This window comes from Pelophylax lessonae (assembly GCF_965119305.1).
Source record: "Pelophylax lessonae genome assembly, chromosome: 10".
Classification (NCBI taxonomy): domain Eukaryota; kingdom Metazoa; phylum Chordata; class Amphibia; order Anura; family Ranidae; genus Pelophylax; species Pelophylax lessonae.
Genome location: NC_138777.1, coordinates 47,863,712 through 47,889,657, shown reverse-complemented (window position 1 = coordinate 47,889,657; position 25,946 = coordinate 47,863,712). Strand labels below are relative to the sequence as shown.

The following is a 25,946-nucleotide window of genomic DNA, read 5'->3' as shown; positions in this document are numbered from 1 at the left end:
AGTCCCCAGAAGTAGCGGCAAACAAGTTACACTACAAAGTCGTGCTAGAAGTAGTGTGACTTTGTAGCCACAATAGTGGAAACGTAGCCTAAATCAGACTTTTTCAAGAGAGGAACCCGTGAATTAACTAACTGGTCTCAGAACCCCTGCTAAAAAGGACTATGGGCCTGTTCACTTGGGCTGTAAGATCAGGTCCGCCTGTCAGTTTTTCAGGCGGACCTGACCTCCTCCTCTATGGTGTGGCAGATGTCAGTGGACACATGTCCGCTGACACCAGCTGCTATCCCTCCGATCCTGCCCACAAAATCCATCCGTCTAGCGGATCGGATGAAAACGGACAAGCGTTCCATTTCCACCAGATTTCCCCATAGAGGAGAGCGGGACTATGTCCTGTTCGCTCTGCACTCTTAATGTAGTGTGATCCAAATAAAAGGTACTTTAATATAATATTGCTCTTGCACGACAGGAATAAATTAGCTTCATATACAGATTAAAGCCAACATCCATCCATCAAGATGGCTGCGGTCTGTTCCAGAACGTGATGTCACACGCCATGACTGCACCCTGCTACACATTTCGTCACTAGCAGTATTTGGATCATACTACAGTATGGGAAGGCCTTTTCCTTTCTCCCACTTTATTACATGTTGATTTGGTGAGGAATGTGCTGGCCTCCGTATTGCTGGATCCTGGAGTGGTGCATACATTGGAGATCATTAAGTTACCCTTACCTGGAATGGACTAACTGCACTTTGGCAGCTTATTATGGTGGCCAAATTTCTCTGGTTAGAGGCTGTGCCTTTGAAGTGTTGGTGATGGTGGAAGATTCCCTTCCTTGACTTTTCCACCATGCTGATGGTGGAAGACTCCCTTCCTTGACGTTTCCATCATGCTGATGGTGGAAGATTCCCTTCCTTGACGTTTCCATCATGCTGATGGTGGAAGATTCCCTTCCTTGATGTTTCCATCATGCTGATGGTGGAAGATTCTCTTCCTTGACGTTTCCATCATGCTGATGGTGGAAGATTCCCTTCCTTGATGTTTCCATCATGCTGATGGTGGAAGATTCCCTTCCTTGATGTTTCCATCATGCTGATGGTGGAAGATTCTCTTCCTTGACGTTTCCATCATGCTGATGGTGGAAGATTCCCTTCCTTGACGTTTCCATCATGCTGATGGTGGAAGATTCCCTTCCTTGACGTTTCCATCATGCTGATGGTGGAAGATTCCCTTCCTTGACGTTTCCATCATGCTGATGGTGGAAGATTCCCTTCCTTGATGTTTCCATCATGCTGATGGTGGAAGATTCTCTTCCTTGACGTTTCCATCATGCTGATGGTGGAAGATTCCCTTCCTTGATATTTCCACCATGCTGATGGTAGAAGATTCCCTTCCTTGACGTTTCCATCTTGCTGATGGTGGAAGATTCCCTTCCTTGACGTTTCCATCATGCTGATGGTGGAAGATTCCCTTCCTTTATATTTCCACCATGCTGATGGTGGAAGATTCCCTTCCTTGATATTTCCGCCATGCTGATGGTAGAAGATTCCCTTCCTTGACGTTTCCACCATGCAGTAACGCCTTTACGGATTCAAGCTTCAGAACTGATTTGTGTGTCCCGATGTTACATTGACACTCTGTCCACACCTTCTAGGTGGTAGTGTGCTCTTTGTTTTTATTTTTTTAACTCTTTGAAGAGACCACATTGCATATTTTATTATTGATTATTTTAAGTGTCCGGGTATCTGGTGACCTGATCTTTGCCTCCACACTGAAATATCAGTTCCTAGTGGACTGGCTCTGTGTATACATAAAGCAAAAATGTAATTGTCATTGCAGAGTAGAAATTGCTACTGAACAGACCCTCTTCTGCCCACCTAATCAGTCACATCTCCCTACCACCCACGGGAGCAGTGTGTCACAGCAAACATGGCGATGACTTACACAGAGCGCTGGTGAATAAACATAGCATTTGTGTCTGTTTGTAAATGGAGGGGTGTGTGCGGAGAGGAGGAGGCAGATGGCTTTCTGTTTTTATACTGGGAGGATTGTCGTCCCTTGAGTGAGATTTGCCATCAGCCAGCTCGGCTTGACAGGAATTAGTAGTTGGCTGTCTTCACAGGCATAGCGGAGAAGGCTATTTGTACAGTCAGGTAGGAGGATCTGTGTATACACAAGATATGCTTTATTTATTTATTTTTTGGTTATTGCCCAGAATACTGTGAGGAAGTCATTGGATTAGAGTTTGTAGTACAGTGAGGTTTATCAGAGTTGGAAGCAAGCAATAAAAAAATAGCGAGGCAAGGATATAAAGGAAGTGGCACCCCAGAGGACCTTGCCAGCACACCACAATGCACGTGTCTCAGCACCACTATAAGGCATAGATATGTGAACCATCAGTACGTTGTGGGGCGTGGCATGCAAGAAAAAAGGCATTTCTCCAGTTTTAAATGTGTTGTTGTAGTGCAGTGGTCTCCAAACTGCTGCACTTTGCTCAGCCCTAATACAAGGTGAGACGCTATTCCTCCCACTGGCACTAGCAATGGGGCATAATTCCTACCACTGACCTCAAAAATGGGGTACTATAGCTCCCCTAATATCAAAGTTGGGGCACTGTTTACCTTAAATGATGCCAGCACAATTTCTACCCTGACTGGTCACAGTCTGCCCCCACCCCCCCTCCAAAAGACTTAAGGACAGTAATCTGGCCCTTTATTTAGAATGTTTGGAGACCCGTGTTGTAGTGTGTTATCAGTCCATTCAACATGGATGAGTTACCCAAAACTGGAACTTAACTCCCATCAACATTTTACTATTTTTAATCCGTATGCTGCTAGCATAAGTGAATTGATAAAAGTATATAGTAATTTTACTTCTTTTTAAACTTTTTTACATTTCTTCAGTTACTTCTTGGTTTCTTGCCTAGGCAAATTATGTTCTACATCCCAGGAGTCTAAAGAAGGGGCTTGGCTAAGAACACCCTCCTGCCTGCATGCCTGAGCTAAGGGTAGATGGATTACAGCAGGGGTCTTCAAACTATGGCCCTCCAGTTGTTCAGGAACTACAATTCCCATCATGCCTAGTCATGTCTGTGAATGTCACAATGCCTCATGGGACGTGTAGTTCAGCAACAGCTGGAGGGCCTTAAGCCTCGTACACACGCAATGATTATCGGCCGACTGATCGGCCGTCTTTTGTCCAGTGTTGTTGTATTGGTTGAAATGTGCTCTAGACTGCACACAAATTTTCTCGGCCAACAAAAACCAACTTCAGAAGTGATGTCATGTGCTGGTTTACTTTCCGTGTGTTTTTTCTTCTCTGAGCATGCCCAGTCTTGCTCATCAGATTTTTGTCTGCCGAAATCTGTACTGACTGAGGAACAATCGGCCATTCTGCTGACGGCCAACAAATATTTTATAGAATGCACACCAGATTTTGTTCGGCCGAAAAGTCGGAGTCGGTTGTCGGAAGCATCATACTAACAAGCCGACAATCAGCCGATCGGACGTTGGCCGAAAATTCACGGCCAACAATCGTTGCGTGTGTACGAGGCTTTATTTTGCGGATCCCTGGATTACAGGAAGTGAATGCTACATGAATCATCTGCCTTTGCTCAAGCTGTCCACGGCCAGAAATGCTAGGGCCGGGTATGTTTTTCAAAATTTCTTCGCAAAATAAAGCATGGAGACATGGATGGATGGGAGAGTTTGCTTTGAATATAAAAATGAATAAAATGGTGTTCTTGATTTGTGGCATTCAGAAGCAATGTAGTTCCACTTTAAAGCTGAACTCCAGGGATGGTATATTTTGTATACTTGCATTGGACCATCTTGATACCTGATCAGTCTCTGTGGAAGCTGTAGATTACGGTAGTAGCCCAGTGCTATGGGTTTTAGTAGCCCAGTGCTATCAGAAGAAGAGATTAGTATTAGCAGCCTTCATTAATTTCTCATGACAGGTTCCCTTTAACATTGCTGCCTTGGCAGACTACTGTGACGGGAGGCAGGCCAGACTGCGGCTATGAAGCTGCCTATACTCTGGCTAACTTCTGCATCCATGCTTGGGTGCATGTGGAGGATAACAAATATTAATTGCTGAACCCGTGCTTGGTACAGGCAGCAATCAAATTGTTTCCTATGGCCAACATCCCAGTTGTCATAAATCAGCTGAGTGATGTGCGGAAGTCCAGCATCCTTGGCAGGAAGCAATCGGCGTCAGAGAATAGCTGTTACAGCAGAGAAGCTAATAACAGTGTGTGTGCGGGGAGGGAAGCAGGGAGGGCCGGTCTTGCTAGAGGACAGAATTGTTGGCTGTGCTGAAGGTGAGGATGAATTGGTGCGCTGTGAGAGATGAGTGTATATTCACCGTGAGACACAGGCAGTGATGACTGTATTCCAGGAGGGATGAACCCCACTGTTCAGGGAATAGGACAGCATTGGAGACAGAAGGGAAGCCAGGTAAGATGTTCCAGGAGAGCAGCTGGGAAGGATGATTAATGGGTTATAAGAGAGGGAGGCTGGGAGAGAATTGATCGGAGGATGGTAGTACAAGGATAGATTATACTGTGTTGTGTTATAATGTAGAAAACAGCCCTGCTTTTGCAGGAAGGGTGTGATGGTTATGGCAAGCAGATTTGCAAGCAATGGCTGTCATGCTGGATGGCAGGCTGGGCAGAGTGTGGAAGGGATCGGGGAGTAATGGAGGCAGCTGGGCTGAGTGTGGAAGGGATCGGGGAGTAATGGAGGCAGCTGGGCTGAGTGTGGAAGGGATCGGGGAGTAATGGAGGCAGCTGGGGCAGAGTGTGGAAGGGATCGGGGAGTAATGGAGGCAGCTGGGCTGAGTGTGGAAGGGATCGGGGAGTAATGGAGGCAGCTGGGGCAGAGTGTGGAAGGGATCGGGGAGTAATGGAGGCAGCTGGGGCAGAGTGTGGAAGGGATCGGGGAGTAATGGAGGCAGCTGGGGCAGAGTGTGGAAGGGATCGGGGAGTAATGGATGGCAGGCTGGGGCAGAGTGTGGAAGGGATCGGGGAGTAATGGATGGCAGGCTGGGGCAGAGTGTGGAAGGGATCGGGGAGTAATGGAGGCAGCTGGGGCAGAGTGTGGAAGGGATCGGGGAGTAATGGAGGCAGCTGGGGCAGAGTGTGGAAGGGATCGGGGAGTAATGGAGGCAGCTGGGGCAGAGTGTGGAAGGGATCGGGGAGTAATGGAGGCAGCTGGGGCAGAGTGTGGAAGGGATCGGGGAGTAATGGAGGCAGCTGGGGCAGAGGAAGGCGATACTTGGGCAGTGTGTCTGCACTAGTTGGAAGAGGTAGCTGTGGAGGGAGAACTGCAGGCATAGACTATATAGCAGCCTTTCCCAACCTGGGTTTCCTGGAAAATGGGTTCTTCCTGAGGTTGCTATGGGTTCCTTGAGCAATGGTGAATTTATCTCCTACACTGACACCAATGCAAGAGGGCACTTCTACACTGACCACTAATGTTAGGGGACACCGCAATTTGTACAAACTCTATTATTTTTCTGTTTCATTTTAAGAAGCTTATTTAAAAAAAAAAAAAAAAAAAAAAAAAAAAAAAGGTGGAGGGGACTGCTGGGGTCGTAGAGATTTTCCAAAGCTGCTGTGAGCAGGGGTGACCTCGTTATATCAGGGATTTGGAAAGCTTCTGTGAAAAGAAGGAAAGAAAGGATTGCTGTGTACAGTTTTATGTAATTTGTTTTGAGGAAAAGCATGGATAATTGAGGAATGTTTCATCCTTGCAGAGTTGTTTTTTTGGTAGGGAGGTCTACAGTATGTTATACAGAATTCCCATACGTTCCTAGGTCAGGATGTCTTTAGCAAAGCCTTCTATGATGATGTGCTCACAGGCATTTGTAAGACTTGTTCATTGTCTTATCTTGTTTTATCCCTTTTCTTTCAGTCTTCCTATATAGTGAAGCTTTGTTGGGTATGATGACAACATATGGTAGTAAACCGTGGCCTTTTAAAAAAAAAAAATCCCCTGCAAAGCAATGGCATAATGTGCTAGTATGCACCACATACTTAAAGAGGTTGTAAACCCATTTTTTTTTTCGACCTGAAAGAGAAACACATAAAGAGCTAGTATGCATCGCATACTAGCTCATTATGAAATACTTACCTTAGAACGAAACCCCGCCGTGCCATCCGCTTAGCTGTATGACGGGCGACATGTCCAGTCGCCCGTCTTCTGGGATCGTGGCATCCGGCCATCTGATTGGCCGGAGCCGCGGTGACGTCACTCCCGCGCAAGCACGCGGGAGCCGACAGTCACGGCAGGGGGCTCTGAAGAAACGGCACCAGCGGCCGTTCCTTCAGAGCGCATGCGCCAGTGACGTCACTGGCTGCATGTAAGGTAAATATCTCCTAAACGGTACATGTTTAGGAGATATTTACAGTACCTATAGGTAAGCCTATGATAAGGCTTACCTATAGGTAAAAGTGTCCGAGGAGGGTTTACTTCCTCTTTTAACTTTTGAATAAAGTCCTCCAATGGGGCACTGTCACCGCTCTGACAGGGCTTACGTCTTCTCTATCTAATCGAATCTATCTATCCTTCTAATATAGTGTGTATAATTTATTTTCCTCTGTCAGAAAGCATGGCCATATTGACCTCACACCAGTTAGGCCCAATGGAAGACTTGCACCTTTTTATTGCCTTGTAATCCTGTACCCTCACATTTTATGGTTCTACTTATCTGCTCTGTGCAATGGTTTTTGAACAGTGCAGCCCTGATCCTCCTCCTTTCTTTAGGGTCCTCCTCCTGGCTCCTCCCTCTGCTGAGTGCCTCCAATAGCAAGCCACTTGCTATGGGGGCACTCCTGCAGGCTGGAGCCCGAGCTGGACTGTGTGCATCTATTAACACAGTGCAGCTAGACCCTCCCCCCCTCCCTCTTCGCTAGAATTGATAGCAACAAGAGTCAATGGCTCCTGCTGCTCTCAGCCAGTCCAGTTAGGGGAGAGAGAAGCAGTGCTGGAACGAGTTTGAAAGCTGCATGTAAAATGTTTTTTTTTTTTTTTTTTTTTTTTGCCTTTACAACCACTTTTAAAGTGGCAATTCCTAGCAAAGCAAAATTGCGTGTGGGTTTTTTTTATTTTATTTTTTATTCATTCTGTACAAATAACCTAGTTAAATGAACTACACTACATCCGGAAAGCATCATCTCTCAGTAAAATTTTTTCTCTGATATCCTACTTCAGTGCCGTGTGTTGGCATAGCTTAGTAATGGCCACACCCTACTTCATTAGTGTCCCCCCACAGACTAGTATTGCAGAAAGGGAGGGGGGCGGTCTGAGTAGGTCTCCTGCATTAGAGTACACAGGGTCTCACTCTGCTGCTTGTTGAATTGCACAGGTCTGACTCCTTGCACAACTATCTATAATGGCTTTTTAACAAGCATACATTTTTTGTTTTATCACTTCTCTGCCTTTTGGCTGAGATCCAAGTGTAGCTGAGATCAAGTGTAGTATCTGTTCTCATCAGTGATCCAGTGGGGGTTCTGTGCTGTCATTCTGGCCTGACCAAGGTTGGAGTGGTGGCTATGAATCCCAGCTGGAGTGATGGCGGCTTAAAAGGCTAGTACCAGTTGGGACAGAAACCGGGGCGCCCACAGGAAGTTGGGGCACAGAAGTTATTCCCCCCCCCCCCCCCCGGAAAGTTGGAAGAGTCCACTACCTCTTGGTTTGAGCAATCTACCTTCTCTGGTTGTGACATCATTGCGTACTGGCATAGACCGCAGCCATCAGGGTAGGGGTCCTACCACCTTCAGGGGTGGACTAAAGCACACCCTTAAACCCACACTGCTAAGTTTATATAATCCTCTTTTTCTTCCCCCCCCCCCCCCCAAATGCTAGGTGCTCCTGTCACTGTTTTTTATAAAAAAAAAAAAATTGCTATTTTCTACCTATTTGTAGAGTGCTGATTAACCATCACGTGACCCGCTGTCTCTCTCCTCTCCCTGCCTGACAGCTGCAGCGGGCGGGGCCGAGATTTCCCCGCTGACGTCAGAGGAGGAGCGAGCCGGCCGGTCACGTGACAGCTGAGCGGCGCTCTGAAAACAGGTAGAAACAGCATTTTTTTAATAAAACACAGTGACAGGAGCACCTAGCATTGGGAAAAAGGTTTTTCAGCAGCAGAAGGGGAGGGGGGGGGGGCACCTGACACAGGAGCAGTAAGGGGGAGGAGGAAAGGAGAGCTGTGGCTGACAGGAGGCACTTACACTAACCACTGTGTCAGGGCTCAGCAGCCATGATACACCGTGGTCAGTTTACAGGGGGAGGGGAGAAAAGTGGAGGATCAGCCAGCTATTTCAGGTGATACAGAGGGGCCAAATTACACAGCACAAGCACTGTAATGTTGCTTTAAAGGAACAGGATCCCCTATTTTTATTTTTTTGGTATAACAAACACTTTAAGTGCACTTTAGTGTGTGTTTTTCACTTACAGGTTTATTTGTTTCAGGATTTGCACCACCGCAGATAAAAAAGTAAAAAACCTTGCTCTTCCAAGGTATGTTGGTTAAATCTAACTCAAAGCTGCTTGTGGTTCCGGGGATTCTTCCAGGCCCCTTGGGTAAAAAATTCCCTAGTGAAAGCAGGAAGAACTCAAGGGACATCATCTGTTCCCTGATCTCTCCTGTGGTTGATCCTGAACACAACATGTATTATTATGTCCCTTCCAGAATCAACTGCCATTCCTCAGCTAGTGTAGCCGAGGAAGCACAGGGGAAACATTGGGGGTCTAATAAAAGGGTACCTTTTACCTGGCCATGCTATCGCATAGGGGCTTTGTTAGCCCCCTTTTGATAGTAGTAAAGTTAAAAAAAAAAAAAAAAATAGTAAAAATAAATATTTACTATTTTTATTTTTTTTACTTTTTAAAGTACCCCGGCGCACACCCCATACAAAGTACAGCATAGGGCAAGCATGTGTAGCCACACATCGATTGCACCACACGTGAGGTTTTCGTTGTAGAGTAATAATCCCAAGGCCATAATGGAATTCATCGTTAACTAAACTGCTGTCCTGTAAAGTCTTTTAAAGTGCTGTCTATGGAGAATTTTGATTGCTGACGTTTATTGCCATTGGAGAGACGCGCACAGTTTAAAGGCTTAACATGTTTGGTATCCTTTTACTCATCACAACCTCAATGTTTAAAAAAAAAAAAAAAAAAAAAAAGTAAAAGTAGCTGGAGGGGGTGTAAGGTAGCAGGTACAATAGCTTACATCTGGTGGGAATGCCCTAAAATTAAAAAATACTGGAAGGAAGTACTATCCTTAATTAAAAAAAATCACCAACATAGATATAAATGAAGACCCGTGGTCATGCCTATTTCATGGGACAAAAATGTCGGTAAAACAATATAAAAAAACATTGATGCCCCACCTGTTAAATTCAGCAAAAAGTTTAATCCCCTTAAATTGGAAAAAAAAAAGAGCCCCCATCATCTAAAGAGTGGTTTTCAAGGGTGGAAAAAATGAGAAAGTTAGAATCTTTAAGAGCGTGGGGAGAAGAGGAATATGAGAACAGGATAGTGATATGGGAGATATGCAGAGTTGTATAAAGTACTCGAAACCCATACTTGAGTAAAAGTACAAGTGCTCGATGAAAAACTGACTTGAGTAGAAGTGGAAGTGCTCAATCAAAAAGTGACTTGAGTAGTACTAAAGTATTCAACATTTTTTGTACTTAAGTATTGCAAGTAGTTTTTTTTTACATTTTGCTACTCAAGTACTGAAAGTAAAAGTACAAGAACTGTGTTATGTACTTATTAAAGAAAGAAGTCAAAAGTTTGAACATCATATTGTTTTTTATTATTTCAAATGCAGCTTTTATTTATACATACAGTAGCTTTTATTTTCGTATGCGCTGATAATGTTTTGAGCTTCATGAAACCTGCCATCTATTGTTCTGGCAGTGGTAATTTTTATAATAGTAAGGCTCCATTCACACCTGGGCGTTTTCAGCTCCAAAAACGCTCAAAAGAAACGCTTCCAAAACGCCCAACAAGTAAAACCCCATTCATTTAAATGGCCCCTGTTCACATCTGAGCGTTTTGCAAAACGCCTGTAGCTAAAAAAGTACATGAGCTTCTTTTTGGACTGATTACCAGCGTTTTTGATAGATGCCAATGAAAAACGCCTGAAAAAATCGCGGTAAAAACGCTACGCTCAAGTGTGAATGCAGCCAAACGAGTAACTATGCAGCACAAAAAAAAAATATTGGAGTAGAAGTATTGAAATCATCAAAAAAATGTAGTGAAGTAAAAGTGGAAGTAGGAGAAAAAAATTCTACTCTAGGAAAGTACAGATACCGCCTTTCGGTACTTAAGTACAGTAGTGAAGTAGTTCTACTTAGTTACTATACATCTCTGGAGATATGGCAAGATTTTAAAGAAACAAGGGACTACTTAATGATTCAAGATAAGGGGGGGGGAGAAAGGTTGGGTTGATGTTGATTAAAGAGCTCTTTTTCTTCTAAAATGAAATGATATGTATTAAAACGTTGTATGTCGAAAATTTTCAATAAAGAAATATATATAAAAAAAAAAAAAGAATAAGTAAAAGTATCTCTTCACTAAGGCTAGCCTCATAAGGTTTAAAAATGGTTAATGTTGATTGAGTTAAGGTCTGCTTTAGTGTGCAAAAACTGAGACAGAGGCTCTAGTAGGGAAGTGGTTAAGGTATGACCAACGGCAACGTCAATTAAAAAATCGACTAAGGTGGGTGGAAAATTGACTGATCAGATTTAATCCCTGTCCCTATAACCAGCAGTGGAGATTCCTCCTTCCACGTTATTTTAGCGTGGATGGGGGGAATCAATTGATATAATCTCACTCAGGTTCCCAGGGTCTGTATAAGAGAAAATCAAGCCGCGTATAAGAATTGCCTGTGCTGGGCCTTTAGAAAGATAATAGCCAGTGCTGGGTTTTGTTTTTAGAATACCCAAAATGATCTTAAATCCATTTTTCGAAGATCTAGAAAAATTAAGTTTAGCGACGTAACTTTTAATTTTTTTTTTTTTTAACAGTCCTTGAGATACAGAAAAGTAAAAAAAAAATCAACATGTCTCTCCAACTCCGCCTCTGACTACCTATAATCACACAAAAACAGACCTGAGTTCCCTACGGATGCAAATCTTTACTTTACCAGTAGATGGTGGGGTGGTGGGATTTATTTACTGATCTACAGCACCAATAGGTAAGAAAACACAGATCTGATTTACTCCAATATTCTTGGTCTCCTTGTGGCATGGATGGAACTTTTTGATGCCATTGATTCTGGATACTGAAGCTGGGATTGTGATGGGCTGTGCTGGTTTGAGCCTTGATATATGGGATTCTGGAAGTCTCATAACTCTCTTCCTTCATCTCACCAGAGAGCAGTCATGACTCATGCTGACAATTAATTATTCTGCTAGTCCAGTTTGTGGGGGTGGGGCTCAATTATATATGGAGAACCCATGGGAGCAACAATACAGCCACAATATTAGACGTATATTTACAACATGGCCATGCAAATGTGTATTGCAAAATCTGTTATAATAATGCAAATAATAAGCATTAAAGCTGAACTCTAGGAAGATAATAAAAGTGGTTATACAGTAGTTACAGTGCATCCGGAAAGTATTCCTAGCTCTTCACTTTTTCCACATTTTATGTTACAGCCTTATTCCAAAATGGATTCAATTCATTATTTTCGTCACAATTCTACAAACGATTCCCCATAATGAAGTTTGTCTGAAATCTTGCAAATTTATTAAAAATAAAGTAAAAAAATCCCATGTACATAAGTATTCACAGCCTTTGCCATGACACCCAAAATTGAGCTCAGGTGCATCCTGTTACCACTGATCATCCTTGAGATGTTTCTACAACTTGATTGGAGTCAACCTGTGGTAAATTCAGTTGTTTTGGGCTTGATTTGACAAGGTGTACACCTGTCTTGTATAAGGTCCCACAGTTAAAGTGGAGTTCCACCCTAGTTTTATACTTACCTCCATCTTCTCGCTCCGGGTCACCTGAAAAAGAAATGGATAATCGCATATTTTTTTTTTTTTTTTTTACTTACCTCGTAGCGAAGAAAAAATACTTACCTTACTTCCTTCTTCCTCCTTCCTCGGCCGCGGCCCGTCGTCACTTCCTGGCTCTGCAATGATTCCTGGGAGCTGAACGTCATCGCTCCCAGGAATCATTGCGCCTGCACCGGCCCCGACGTCAGTTCCGGGTCGCGCGCGTCATCCCCTTCTAAACAGCTTCTGGGCATGCCCAGAAGCTGTAGAGGGATGACGCGCGCGACCCGGAAGTGACGCCTGGGCCGGCGCAGAGCATCGTGGGACCAAAGAAGGCGGAAGAAGACGCCGAAGGGGATCTCGCTGGCTTCAAGCTGCCCACATCTGAGATGGCAGTGCTGGACAAGACGTTTGCAAGGTAAGTATTTGTCCTAACAGGTAAGTGCAACCCGGGACAGATCAGAGGCTAGCCATTGTGGAATGTACTAGCCCTGACTGTCCCGGGGGTATTAAAAAAAAAAAAAAAAAAAAAAAAATCCAGGGTGGAACTCCGCTTTAACAGTGCATCTCAGAGCACAAACCAAGCCACAAAGTCCAAGGAATTGTCTGTAGACCTCCGGGACAGGATTGTATGGAGGCACAGATCTGGGGAAGGGTACAGAAAAAAATTCTGCAGCATTTGAAGGTCTCAATGAGCACAGTGGCCTCCATCCATAAATGTAAGAAGTTTGAAACCATCAGAACTCTTTCTAGAGTGGGCCGTCCTGCCAAATTGAGCGATAGGGGGGGGAAGGGAATTAGTCAGTGAGGTGACCAAGAACCTGATGGTCACTCTGACAGAGCTCCAGCATTTCTCTGTGGGGAGAGGAGAATCTTCCAGAAGAACAACCATCTCTGCAGCACTCCACCAATCAGGCCTGTATAGTAGAGTGTTCAGACGGAAGGCACATGACAGCACGTCTGGAGTTGGTAAAAAGGCACATGAAGCACTCAGACCATGAGAAACAAAATTCTCTCGTCTGATGAAACAAAGATTGAACTCGTTTTTAGCCGGAATGGCAAGTTCATGTCTGGAGGAAACCAGGCGCCGCTCATTATCTGGCCAATACCATCCCTACAGTGAAGCATGGTGGTGACAGCATCATGCTGTGGGGATGTTTTTCAGCAGCAGGAACTGGGAGACTAGTCAGGATTGAGGGAAAGATGAATGCAGCAATATACAGAGACATCCTTGATGAAAACCTGCTCTAGAGCGCTCTACCTTAGACTGTGTGCGAAGGTTCAACTTCAAACAGGTCAACAACCCTAAGCACACAGCCATGATAACAAAGGAGTGACTATGGGACAACTCTGTGAATGTCTTTGAGCACCCAGCCAGAGCCCAAACTTGAACCGGATTGAACATCTCTGGAGAGGTCTGAAAATGGCTGTACACTGACGCTCCCCATCCAACCTCATGGAGTTTGAGAGGTCCTGCAAAGAAGAATGGAGTAAACTGCTCAAAAATAGGTGTGCTAAGCTTGTAGCATCATACTCAAAAAGACTTGAGGCTCTAATTGGTGCCAAACGTGCTTCAACAAAGTATTGAGCAAGGGCTGTGATACTTATGTACATGGGATTGTTTTCATTTTTTATTAATAAATATGCAAAGATTTCAAACAAACTTCTTTCACATTGTCATTATGGGGAATTGTTTGTAGAATTTTGTGGAAAATAAGGAATTTAATTTAATTTTTGAATAAGGCTGCCTGTAACATAACAACAAAATGTGGAAAAAGTGAAGCGCTGTGAATACTTTCCGAATGCACTGTATGTATGTTTGTATTTATTGCATCTAATAATTGAGCAACGTGTCTAATTACTTGACTTCTTAGTTTTCCCCTGTAATGCAACATTTAAACTGGAGGAGGGAAGGTCAGTGCTCTAAGCCAATCAAGTGTGCTTAAAATGGCTATAAGGCCTTAACCTTCCTCCTTTTCTTATTTACCTTTTTTAAAGTGGTATTAAAGGTTCAGCTTTAAAAAAAAAAAAAAAAGAATGTTATACTTAACCTGCTCTGTGCAGTGGCCTTGCACATAGCAGCCCCAATCCTCTCCTCTGGTCCCCTGCCGGTTCCCCTGGCTCCTCCCCTTGACCAGTGCCCCCAATAGCAAGCCACTTGCTACGGGGGCACTGGTGTTCTCGTTTCCGAACCCTGGTCTTTGCGTCCACACAGAGCCACTTCTCGGTGCCGCCCTGTGCTCTCTCCTCATTGGCTCACTCGCTGGGAATGACAGCAGTGGATGCCAGTGGCTCCTGCTGCTGTCTCAGCCAATGAGAGAGAGAGACTCAAGACAGCCCGGCCCCCTGCTCCCTCCTCACTGGCTGTGATTGACAGCTGCAGGAGCCAGTGGCTTCCACTGTTATCTTTGAGCCAGTGAGGAGGCAGAGAGATGGAACAGCAGCTGCTCTCGTGCACATCACTGGATTGAGATGGGGCTCAGGTGAGTATAAGGGGGGACTGTGGGGAAAGCAGCACACAGGTTTTTTACCTTTTTTTATGATCTGGCCCAAAAGTCCATGTCCTATCACTTCCTGTGAACTGAACTGAAAGCACAAATAATGTTCTCATATTTTGTAAACCAATCCCATGTATAAGGGAAACATTCAAATATTTGAAGTCCAGCCTGTGTGACAACCACTGCTCCCTGCCTCAAGTGTGTTATTCACAGGTTTGACCAGGTGAGAATATTCCAGGCAGATATGAGACACTAATTAATGCAACTCTGTAGCCATATATCTGTAAATTATTATTATTTTTTTTTATAATGCAAACATTGTAAGAACCTAAACTTAGATTTAGTATCCGCCTCTTGCAGTCCTGTACAGCAGAGCTAAAACCAAGGGAAGGAAAAGAAGCGCAAGGAGCCAGTCAGTTGTGCTAGAGTGCTTATATGCTAATGGGAGGAGATAGTGAAGTGGGAGAAAGATGCATAGGTTTTCTGCTTTCTTTTATGGTTCAATCACAGGTTGGGGGAGAGAAAGGACCTGTAGCTGTTTTCTTAACTGCAGCACAGAAAAATCGGGTCTCCTGTCCTGCCAGACATGACTGTGCTCTGTAGCAAAGCTGTGTAGATCTCAGAACTGGAGGGACAGTCGGTTAAGCGCCCATTCACACTGGCGCGACACGACTTGCTGGGGCGACCTGTGAAGTCGCGATGCACAGTGTGCACCGCGACCTCGGCGCGACTTTGCACGGACTTCATATCATTGAAGTCAATGCAAGTCGCCTCCAGGTCGCCCTAAAGTAGTACAGGACCCTTTTTCTAAGTCGGAGCGACTTGTGTCGCTCCTATTAGAACGGGTCCTGTGCTATTCAATGGCGGGCGACTTGTCAGGCGACCAAGTCGCCTGACAAGTCGCGCTAGTGTGAATGGGGTCTAAGACATCTGTATAAATATTTTATCTAGGTATTTGTCGAAGTTCATTTTATATAAAAAGTCTGATGTGTGTGAAATTTTATTAATATATTTTGCTATTTCTTTGTGTTTTTTAAGGTTCCTGCTGGTGTCTCCTTGGTCAGCGATGGTCCAGTGATCTGAGCAGTCTGTGAGATGATTCAGTAGGAAGGTGGGACCATGGGGCTGAAGAAAAAGCCATGTCCCAGGTTGCTGGATTACCTGGTGATCGTAGGCGCAAGGTAAGCCATGATTGCTTTTTTATGGAATAGGTTTATCACTCTGAGTACTACAGTAGGCAATACTGGGGGAGTTTAGTTATAAAATCAAAACACCCTTTCATTCACGGCAACAATTCACTGCTTATGGCCCGTACACATGATCTGAAAATCGGACGAAAAATAACGCTTGTGAAAAGATCGGACGATAATCTGATCGTTGGTACACAGCTTATGAGAGGCGATCACGACAGTTCGCCCGATATTATCTGGTTGTGCAAGCATAAAAATTTTGATCGTATTATAACACATCGTACGATAATCGTATTATCAGTATGTCGTTCGTCCGAAAAAAATGGTGAGCAGTAGACAGCGCATGAGCAGTAGACATAATTTCCCCTCACACGCTACAGCGTGGTTACGCATACCGGAAGCTTTTGAATCATCATCCGAGAAAATTCGTATCGTAAGTAACCTCTCCCATTTGCGAATATAATTGAGAGTTCCTAGCAACCAAACAAAAACTGACAGAGAGTTGTCCGATTTTCGGATCGTGTGTACTGGGCATTAGCATTAGAACCTTTTTTGTTAGTTACAGAATATATAGTAGTATAGAGGACATTACAGCAAGAATCAATATTCCATTTGTTCGCTGGCACCTTTATACCCAAGTCATAACTAATGCTACACAATTGATTTCTTTTGTTAACATGTTTGTCATTTTACCTTTTATTTGTTGGAAGTCCACATTCTTCTCAATATAAAATGAATGCTAGAACGTACCCCTTAAATTGTGCTCTGATTACTGTATTACGATTGCATTGTTCAGTGAACTGCAGGTAACTTGCTGTTCTGAGAGTGTTACACGGGGCTGCCATCTCTGGTCTCCTTTTTGATTCTTTATTTTTAGCTTTGGATAGAGTGCAGAAGGATTAGAAACCCCCGTGTCCTCATTCGGGATATTCATCTCTATTTGTCCGGTTTACCATTATAATTTTAAAGTGATAGTAAAAGAACATTCCACATTTTGGGTTGTCCTTCATGAGAATAATGGAGGGGAAATCTTCCAATAGGACACTAGTTGTGGTGACACGTGGGTCCCCAAGGAATTCCCTTCCTTTTGCAGGGATGTCCTCTCACTTCCTGTTGGACTATAGGACTGGAAGTAAAATAGCCATTGGGGGGCATCCTTAGTGGATGTAGCTGAAGCTCCCCCCAGGCATCTGTCAGACTTAGGATCCATGCTATTTGTGGCTGGACTCCATCAAAAATTTAGGCCATGGCCTGGTGGGCCATATGGTTAGCTTGGCAACGTCCTTGAACCGGGTGGCGCCGTGGGGCAACTTCATTTTTTTTTTTTTTTTTTTAGTGACAGTCTTTCCACCATTATTGTGTGAGTGGGGGTTCCCTGACTCCGCATCACGGCGGGTGACCCACCTTTTCAGGGGGGGCTATGTTCTATTGTGTCCTCCTATGGTGGGCTTTAAGGCAACCCCCTTGTCTTTTGCGGAGTCTCATAAGTGGTCCTTTTGTGGACCCTTCTGATGTCCCCTTGTGGGATCGCAGTCGGCGGTCTCCCCTGATCTGTTTTGGGGTGAGCTTAGTATGTAGTCACCCTACTTGGTCTACACACTTCGAGTGCTCTGCTAGTAAGAATGATTCCTCTTCTACTGCAGCCGCGCATGAAACGGCGCTGGTGGATGCATTGATTGTATTGGTGCGGGCAACTTTAAAAATGGAGGGTGCAGCTGCTGCTGTATCAGAGGCGCCAGTCCCCTTGGGTACCTGCAGCTCCCCAAAAGTGGCAAAGATATTCCTTTTCCCACCTATTTTGACAAAATTGTCACGAGTCGTGCCTAAACGTTTCACTAGACAGTATCCCTTTCAAGAGTCCCTGTTAAAAAGTGGACAGTCCCCACCTGTGGTGGATTCTCAGATTCCAGGCTGAATAAATCTACTCTAATCCGGTGGAGGAGTCTCCAGCTTTTAAAGACCCCTTTGACAGAAGAGCAGAGACTTTGGCTTGCCACATGTTTACTGCGGCCGGTTCAGTCCTTAGGCCGGCGTTCACCATAGCATTGGTGTCCCAGTCTTCAACGGAGTGGGTAAAGCTTTTGCCCCAGGATCTGGAGGGGGAACAGCTTCTCCCTGCCCTTGCAGAGCTGGCGAACCAGTTGGTCCAGGGGGTTGCAGTTTGTCTGTGATGCCTCTCTGGTTGCGACTCCCTTAGCTTCTAGGCTGTCCATGACGGCAATGGTCCTTTGGCGCATGATATGGATGATATCATTAAAGGTCTTACAGGGAGGGAAAGAGTACTCTTCTTCCACAGGCTGCCAGGGGCAAGGAGTCTTGTTGCAGACATGGGCCCTTTTTTCTCGGCTCATGTGCAGCCTTTTTGTCTCAGGATCTCAAGACAAAGGATCCAAGTCTGTCGGGACCTCCTCCTGGAGGGTCCAAGAGGACCTGTTCTGGTAACCCGAGAGCAGGTTCCAGGTGGGGCGACATCTTCGCTTCTTTCCAGACCCATGGATCTCCCTGATTCAAAACGGGGGTCCACAAGCTGATTTGGTCCGGCTACAAGATTGAGTTTTGGTCTTATCCTCCAGTGGGATTCTTTCCTTACAACCTGTGCTTGTCCCCAGACTGCCTGCGGGGTCTCTTTTGGGCGGTGCAAGACTTTCTGTGATTGTTCCGGTTCCAAAATCGGACATTTTCAAGGTTTCTAGTCAAACCTGTTTAGAGTTCCCAGGAAGGAAGGAAGGCAAGGTACGTCCAATCCTGAACCTCAGGGCTTTGAACCACTTTGTGCAGGTACAGAAGTTCCGAATGGAGCCTATTTGTGCGGTAGTGACATCTCCACATCAAAGGACGTTTAGCTTCATATTCCAATATATGTCGGTCATCGGCATTTCCTCCACTTTGCCGTTTGGTGAGGAGCTTTATCAATTCATGGCATTTCCTCTTGGTCTCGCCTCAGCTCCTCGGTTATTCACAAAAGCGTTGGCCCCGGTGTAGGCATTGTAGCGGCAGCGGGGGATTGCATGACTGGGTAACTGGATGCTGTTCTGCGAGCAGAGTCTCCGACTGCTCAAAAGGATAACCTGAAAATTACTGTACGGACTTTGCAGGAGTTTGGTTGGTAATTGAACTTCCAAAAATCTGCTCTGGTTCCGTCCACCAAGTTGGGGTATCTGGGTCTGACTCTGGACTCGCTTCAGTCAGGGTGTTTCTTGCAGGGGGGAAAAAACCCTAACAGCTGCAGGATGCGATTTGGTTCATGTTTTCCAGCAGTCGGTCATCTTTCAGGACTTGCATGAAGGAGCTATGCCTGATGGTGTCAACCTTCGAGGCGGTTCCGTTTGCACAGTTCCACTTGAGACCTCTGCAAAGAGAGATTCTTGCCATGTGGGACAAGAATCCAGTCTCTAGACAATCTGATCCTGTTGAACCAGGATACAAGAGGGTCCCTGATATGGTGGCTTTGCTCTCCAGCGCTTCGACAGGGCAAATCCTTCCTTCCCCCTATACTAGACAGTGGTCTCCACGGTTGCCAGCCTGTCCAGGTAGGGAGGCGTTTTTGGGCACGGATGTGCTCAAGGGGTCTAGACTTTGGAGGAGTCCAGACTTCTTCTGATCAATATACTGGAACTTTGGGCGATAAGATTTGTCTGGCTCATTGGACAAATAGCCTTTTAGGGGTGCCCGGTAAGGTTTCAATAGGACAATGCCACGGCCGTGGTGTATGTCAATTACCAAGGGGGCACAAGAAGTGTCCTGGTGGCTTGGGAGGTAGCCTGGCATTCTAAGGTTCAGCTGTGTCTCCGGTGGGGAACATCTGAGGTGGACTTGTTGGCCTCTCATCTCAACAGGAAGGTAGTTAGAATTGAGGCAAGGTCTCGGGATCCTGTGGCCGAAGCCACAGATGCACTGGTAGCTCCTTGGGGCCAGTGTCATCTGATATACTCCTTTCCCCCGCTACAACTTCTGCTGAGTCTTTTGCAAAGGATTGAGGCAGAAGGCATCCGGTCATCCCGACTGGCCTCGCTGGTCTTGGTACGGCCAGTCGCTGATGCCCCTTGGAGAAGATCTATTGGCCCAAAGGCCAGTCTTTCATCCTGCTTTACAGTCACTGGCTTTAATGGCTTGGCTGTTGAAAGCCAGGTGCTGAAGTATAGGGGTTTGTCTGAATCGGTGATTCCCATGCTGTTAAAGACTAAAAATCTACCTCCTAGGAAGATTTACCATCGCGCCTTAAAGGCGTACATTGCGTGGTGTGAGTCTCTTGGGGATCATTCCTGTTCCTTTTCGGTGGCTCGGATTTTTTCATTCCTCCAACGAGGTGTTGAGCAGCGCCGGGCCTTGGGTACCATCAAGGGCTAGGTTTTCGGCCATGGCTGTCTTTTACCGTCCTTTTGGCTACGCATTCTTTGGTTCGCACCTTTTATTCAGGGGGTTCGCCAGTTGCCCCCCCCCCCCCCGTACAGTCTCCTTTGCCTCCGTGGGATCTCAGTTTGGTGCTGTTGGTTCTCCAGTAACCGCCTAACCTTCTTTTAAAAATATTTGTGAGCTTCCTCTTCTTACATTGTCCCAGAAGGTAGCCTTCTTAGTGGCTGTTACTTCTGCATGCTGGGTTCGGAGCTGGCAGCATTGTCTTGTCCACCTTACCTCATGGCTCACAGAGATAAAGTGGTGCTTCGCCCTTAACAGTCTTCCCTGCCTAAGGGTTTTTCTGGTTTCCATCTGAATGAAGACATTGTGTTGCCTTCCCTGTGTCCTAAGTCTCTAAACATCCTAGCACTCTCTGGATGTGGGTCGGACGCTCAGGGTATACCTTGCGGCAACCGAGTCTTTTAAGAAATCAGCCTTACAGTTCGTCCTTATTGATGGACCTTGCTAAGGGTTGATCGTGTCTGCCACGACCATTTCCAGATGGAGAAGACAGACGGTGGTACTGGCCTATTCCATTGAGGGTCAGGTTTCTACGTGGGCGCTTAGTGCCTCTTGGTCTTTAAGCCATCAGGTGTCGGTGATACAGGTTTGCAAGGCGGCCACCTGGTTGTCTGTGCGCACTTTCACTAAATTTTATAAAGTGGATGTACTGGTATCTGCAGATGCTACTTTTGGCCGCAAGGATTTGCAGGCAGCTGTTTAAGAGGACCTGGTCCCCTTTGAGGGTATATATATATATATATATATATATATATATATATATATATATATATATATATATATATATATTTTTTTTTTCAGGTGAGCTCCATGTTACCTGGTTGGCTAGGTTTAGCCTCTTGGGAATTTTTTCTGCTGTTTTTTTCCACCCATCATGTTTAACACTGCTTTTGGATGTCCCAATGGTTAAGAAGATCCTGGAGCTTTGTCCGTCAGTGAACGAAAGAGTTGGATTTTTGTCTTACCGTAAAATCCTTTTTCTCTGATGTTTATTGACTGACGCAGCACCCACCCCTCTATTGAGTTGGGTTATTTTTCTTCTGAAACTGCTTGCAACAAAACAGAATGGTATCCCTGATATTCCTGTGTAATTTTTTTTATTGAGGTAAGCAGCATTTTAAGCATATTATACTATTGGGCTATTTTATGTCCCCCATATGGCAGGGGTATGCAAACTGTGGCCCTCCAGTTGTTGCAGAACTACAAGTCCCATAAAGCATAGGCAAGACTCTGATCGTCACAAGCATGACACCCAGAGGCAGAGGCATGATGGGACTTTTTAGTTTTGCAACAGCTGGAGGACCACATCTTGCATATCCCTGCTATATGGGATTAGTGCAGCCCATTAAAAAGACTACACGTTCTTAAAGGAACCACAAACCCTTTACTGAGGAGGAAGATCTAGGTGTACCCTAGGATTTTGGAATACCAATCTGACTACAGAGAAGTGAGCTGGATATTTACTGCACATGCGTGTATACTAAATTATTGAGGTGATTGGGGGAGAGCCTTAAAGTTTTTTTGTAAAGAAGTCATGTGTTTCATGTTTTATGAACTGCAATACCATTGTTTTCATTATTGGATCGTCATTCATTATTTTATTATTTTGTATTATTATTATTATTATTTTGTACATGTATACACTGATGGTGATAGACTGTTTAATTTGATGTAATTATCTTTTATGGAATCACTTAAATGGTAGCGTGGCATCTTCATCATATTTTTTTATTGATCATTGTACTCTGCTGGTGGGGAAGGCTCCCCGCCATCAGAACACAAAAGCCGTGCGAGAGTAATTCCCCCATCTACAGACTCTGTTGATGGGGAAATTGAGCAATTTTCTTTACTTCAACTTGTGGTTTAAACTGTGGTTGAAAGAAAGAGAAAATTGCATAATGTATGGCCTGCACTACTTATGAGTGCTGGAGAAGCAAAATTTCCTTATCACTTTATGTGTTTTGGGTTAGAGACTTGAAATATAGCACTGAAACCAATAGATCAGCATGACAGCCAGGGAACTAACATTCTCCAAAAAGAAGCTTTTGCGTTTGCCCATGAGGGCGACCGGTTTCCCCCCACCTATGGTGAACTGGCAGACTGGTTGGTCCAGGGTCTGCAGTTTGTCTGCGATGCATCTTTGAATCCCGTTCCTCTGAGTCTTTAAGCTATCAGTCTCGGCAGTGGTGCTTAGACATATTTTGTGGCTGAAGTGTTGGTCTGCGGATCACACCTCCAAGAAGGATCTGACTGAATTGCCTGTTCGGGGCTACCCTGGATGATTTCAGCCCATGGGGAAAAAAAAAAAAACCTGTAAAAAAGGTTCCAAGCCCTTCAGGGACTCTTCAAGAGGTTTCTAGTGGCCTTGGTCTGGCAATCGGAAGGCAAGCTTCTCCAGACCTGCTGAAAACACCCGTTCGGCATGACGGTTTGTCCCCATCCATGTCTGGGATGGTGCCATGTCTTCACTGGTTCTCGGGCCGTTTACCTACCTGGGTCAGTGACCAGTGGATCCATGAGGTGATTTTGTATCCGGTTCCAAGATGGAATTCCGTTTCTTGTCCTCTGGAAAGGTTCTTTCCTTCCAATGTGCACCTGCCCCCGGGTCGGCTGTAAGCTCCGTTGTGGGCAGGGCAGGACTTTGTTGTCCTAGGGCGTGATCCTCTTCGTTCCAGTGTTGGAATTTTTTCGGGGGTTTTTATTCATACCCTTTCATGGTTCCCAGGAAGGACGACAAGTTCGTCCTATTCTGAACCGTTTTGTGCAGGTGCAATAATTCATGACGTCCTTTTGAACGGGAGTGGCGTCCCTGCATCAAGGGGGTTTCCGGGCTTCTTTAGATGTCAAGGATGCCTACCTGCAAATTCCTATTTGCACCTGGCATCAGCGTTTTCCTCTGCTTCTCTCTAAGAAGGAGCAATATCAGTTTGTGGCGTTACCTTTTTAGTCTAGCATCCATTCCTTGGTTCCTCACAAAAGTGTTGGCCCCGGTCCTTGCGTTGCTGCGTCAGCAGGGGATTGCTTTGCTGGGATACCTGGACCACCACCTCTTGCAAGCAGAGACTCCGTCCGCTCTGATGGCCAATGTGGAAATTTTGCTTTCCAGACTTTGCGGGAGATCGGGTGGTTTCTGAATTTCAGAAGTCCTGCCCTAGTTCCGACCAGGTGATTGGATTATTTTGGGCTGATTCTGGATTCCGCACTAGCCAGAGTGTTCCTTCCTCTGGGAAAGTTGCAGAAGTTGCATTCTGTGATAACTGTTAGCCCACAAGTGGTGTCCCTTCCGACGTGTATGCGAGTGTTTGGGCCTGATGGTGTCCATCTTTGAGGTGGTTCTGTTTGCACAGTTCTACATGAGACTCCTTCAAAAGGAGATTCTGGTAAAGTGTCCCAAGTCGCTGAACAATGTGATTTTTCTGAGTCGGGTGACCGAGTTCTCTGGTCTGGTGGCTGCTCACCCCAACCTTGCTACAGAGCAAGTGCTTTCTCCTCTTGTACTGGACAGTGGTCACAACCCATGCCAGCCAGTCTGGGTGGGGAGGGGTCCTGGGGCTGAACTCGACCTAGAGCTGTTGGACACTGGAAGAGTCCAGATAGCCCAAAATTTCAAGACACAGACGGGCAATCAGGCTTTGCCTGGATCATTGGGCAGAGCGGCTCTAGGGGCTACCAGTGCGGAATCATTTGAATAGCACCACGGCCGTGGCTTTGTGAATCACCAGGGTGGCACAAGGAGTGTGTTAGCAGCCCTGGAGGCATCTGGCATTCTCCAGTGGGCAGATCGTTCTTGTCCTCTCTGCCGTGCACTTTTCAGGCATGGAAAATTGGCAGGCGGATTACCTCAGCCACCAGGCGTTGTACTGGGGGAATGGTTCCTTAATCCGGACGTGTTTATCAGATATGTCTGTGGTGGGGCACCCCCGAGATGGCTCTGTTGGCATCCCAGCTCCACAGAAAGGTGCCGAGGTTCGTGGCCAGGTTGCGAGATCCTCTGGCAGATAGCACGGATGCTCTGGTGGCTCAATGGAGTCGGTACCATCAGATTTTACGCCTTCCTTTGCTCCAGCTTCTTCCCCGACTTCTACGCAGGATCGAGGACGAAGGGATTCGGGTCAATCTTGTGGCTCTGAACTGGCCTTGCCAGTCTTGGTACGCCGACCTGGTGCAACTGGTTGCCAACGTCCCCTGGAGGCTTCCTCTCAGAAACAATCTGTCTCAAGGGCCCATCTTCCATCCCTGTTTAACAGTCGCTGAAGGTGCTAATGGACAGGGTCTTGTCTGGCTCGGTGATTCCAACCACATTGAAGGTGAGGAAATCTACATCTCAAAAGCTTTATTATTGGATGTGGAAGGCGTACATTTCCTGGTGTGTCGTTCACGGAGTCCAACCTCGTTCCTTTTTGGTGGCTCAGATTCTGGCATTTCTTCAACAGTGTTGAATCAGGAACTGGCCTTGAGCACAGTAAAAGGCAAAGTGTCTGCCTCGGCAGCCTTTTTTTTTTTTTCTTAAATCTTTTTCTTCCCATTCTTTGGGGCGTATGGGGGTTCATCATTTTACTCTGCCTGTAAGTTCTTCTCTTGTCACCGTGGGATTTGAACCTAGTTCTGTCGGTTCTTCAAATTTCCCTTTGAAAACAAACGGGAGATTCCTTTCCTTACAGTGTCACAAGAGTTGCTTTTTTGGTGGCTATTGCCTCTGCTCGCAGGGTGTCCGAGTTGGCGGCATTGTCTGGTCTTTCTCTCATCATCATTCTCTCTATCTTGTGGTTCACTGGGATAAAGAAGGTGGTCCTGTGACGGCGGCTGTCATTCCTCCCAAGGGTTGTCTCTGATTTCCATTTGAATGGGGACTTTTTTGCTGCCGTCATGGTGTCCCAGGCTGCCTCATCCCAGGGTATTTGCCTTTTATACTCTGGATGATGGTCGCGCTATTTGGCAGCCACTGAGTCCCCTTTGGGGGTCAGACTCGCTCTGTGATTACGGATGGGCAGCGGAAGGGGATTCCTGCTTTCCCCCCTGCTACCTTTTTCAGAAGGCTCAGACAGATGGTGGCCCAGGCTTATTCGCTTACGGGTCAGGTCCCCCCCCCCCTTTCCTTTGTGATGGCACATTCTACTCAGGCACTTGGGCCTTCTGTCATCAGGCGTCAGTGGCGTAGGTGTGCGTGGCGGCCACTTGTCGTCGGTGCATACTTTTTGGAAGCTCTACAACATGGATGTTTTGGCATCTGCGGTTACCTTATTTGGGCGAAAAGTTTTTGGGGGATGCGGTTTAGAGGGTCTGTTTTTTTCCCTCTTGAAGGTGCATTTCGGGTTGGGCTCTTGTTCTAGTTGCGCTGGAGTTCAGTGACACACACAGCACCCACCCTTCTAAGGAATTTTTATGCTGCTGTTACTCAGTTTTGTAACAAGCAGTAGCTTTACGCAGAGTGGGAGGTTATGCCACCTGAGGATGGCCCACAGGGCATAGCCAAGCTTTTGTGTTGTCCTCCTACTCCTGTAGAGGGCAGCATAACCCTATGGTGAAGAATATGGAGCTGTGTCTGTCAATGAATTCTGAGAAAAGGATTTTATGGGGAGCACACAAATCCTCTATATATATATATATATATATATATATATATATATATAAAATAAAAATTTGTTTTGAATATAGTTCAGGGGAATTAGAACCCTTGTCAGTTTGTATTGCTGTCTGTGTCCGCGTTTAAGGAGATTCACCCTCTTTTATGTATGGTTTACCATTTTCATTGAAAGTAAAAGAAAATCCCCCAATTTTTGATTAACACTTGTTCTGGTGACCTCAAGGTACCCAAGGAAT

General features: G+C 45.6%; 1 protein-coding gene across 28 annotated transcripts in view; it reads left to right on the top strand.

Moving 5' to 3' along the window:
* Positions 1 to 25,946, top strand: part of MADD (MAP kinase activating death domain) — a 188,998-nt gene that overhangs the window by 18,473 nt on the left and 144,579 nt on the right. For 26 of the 28 annotated variants that reach the window (XM_082270087.1, XM_082270080.1, XM_082270075.1 and 23 more), the window contains exon 2: positions 15,559 to 15,701. In XM_082270087.1, the coding sequence (XP_082126213.1) occupies positions 15,640 to 15,701 (62 nt within the window). In that variant the 5' untranslated portion in view covers positions 15,559 to 15,639. Of the gene's footprint in view, positions 1 to 4,186; positions 4,458 to 15,558; positions 15,702 to 25,946 lie in introns of those variants that run through there. The other 2 variants (XM_082270092.1, XM_082270082.1) reach the window with 2 other exon arrangements.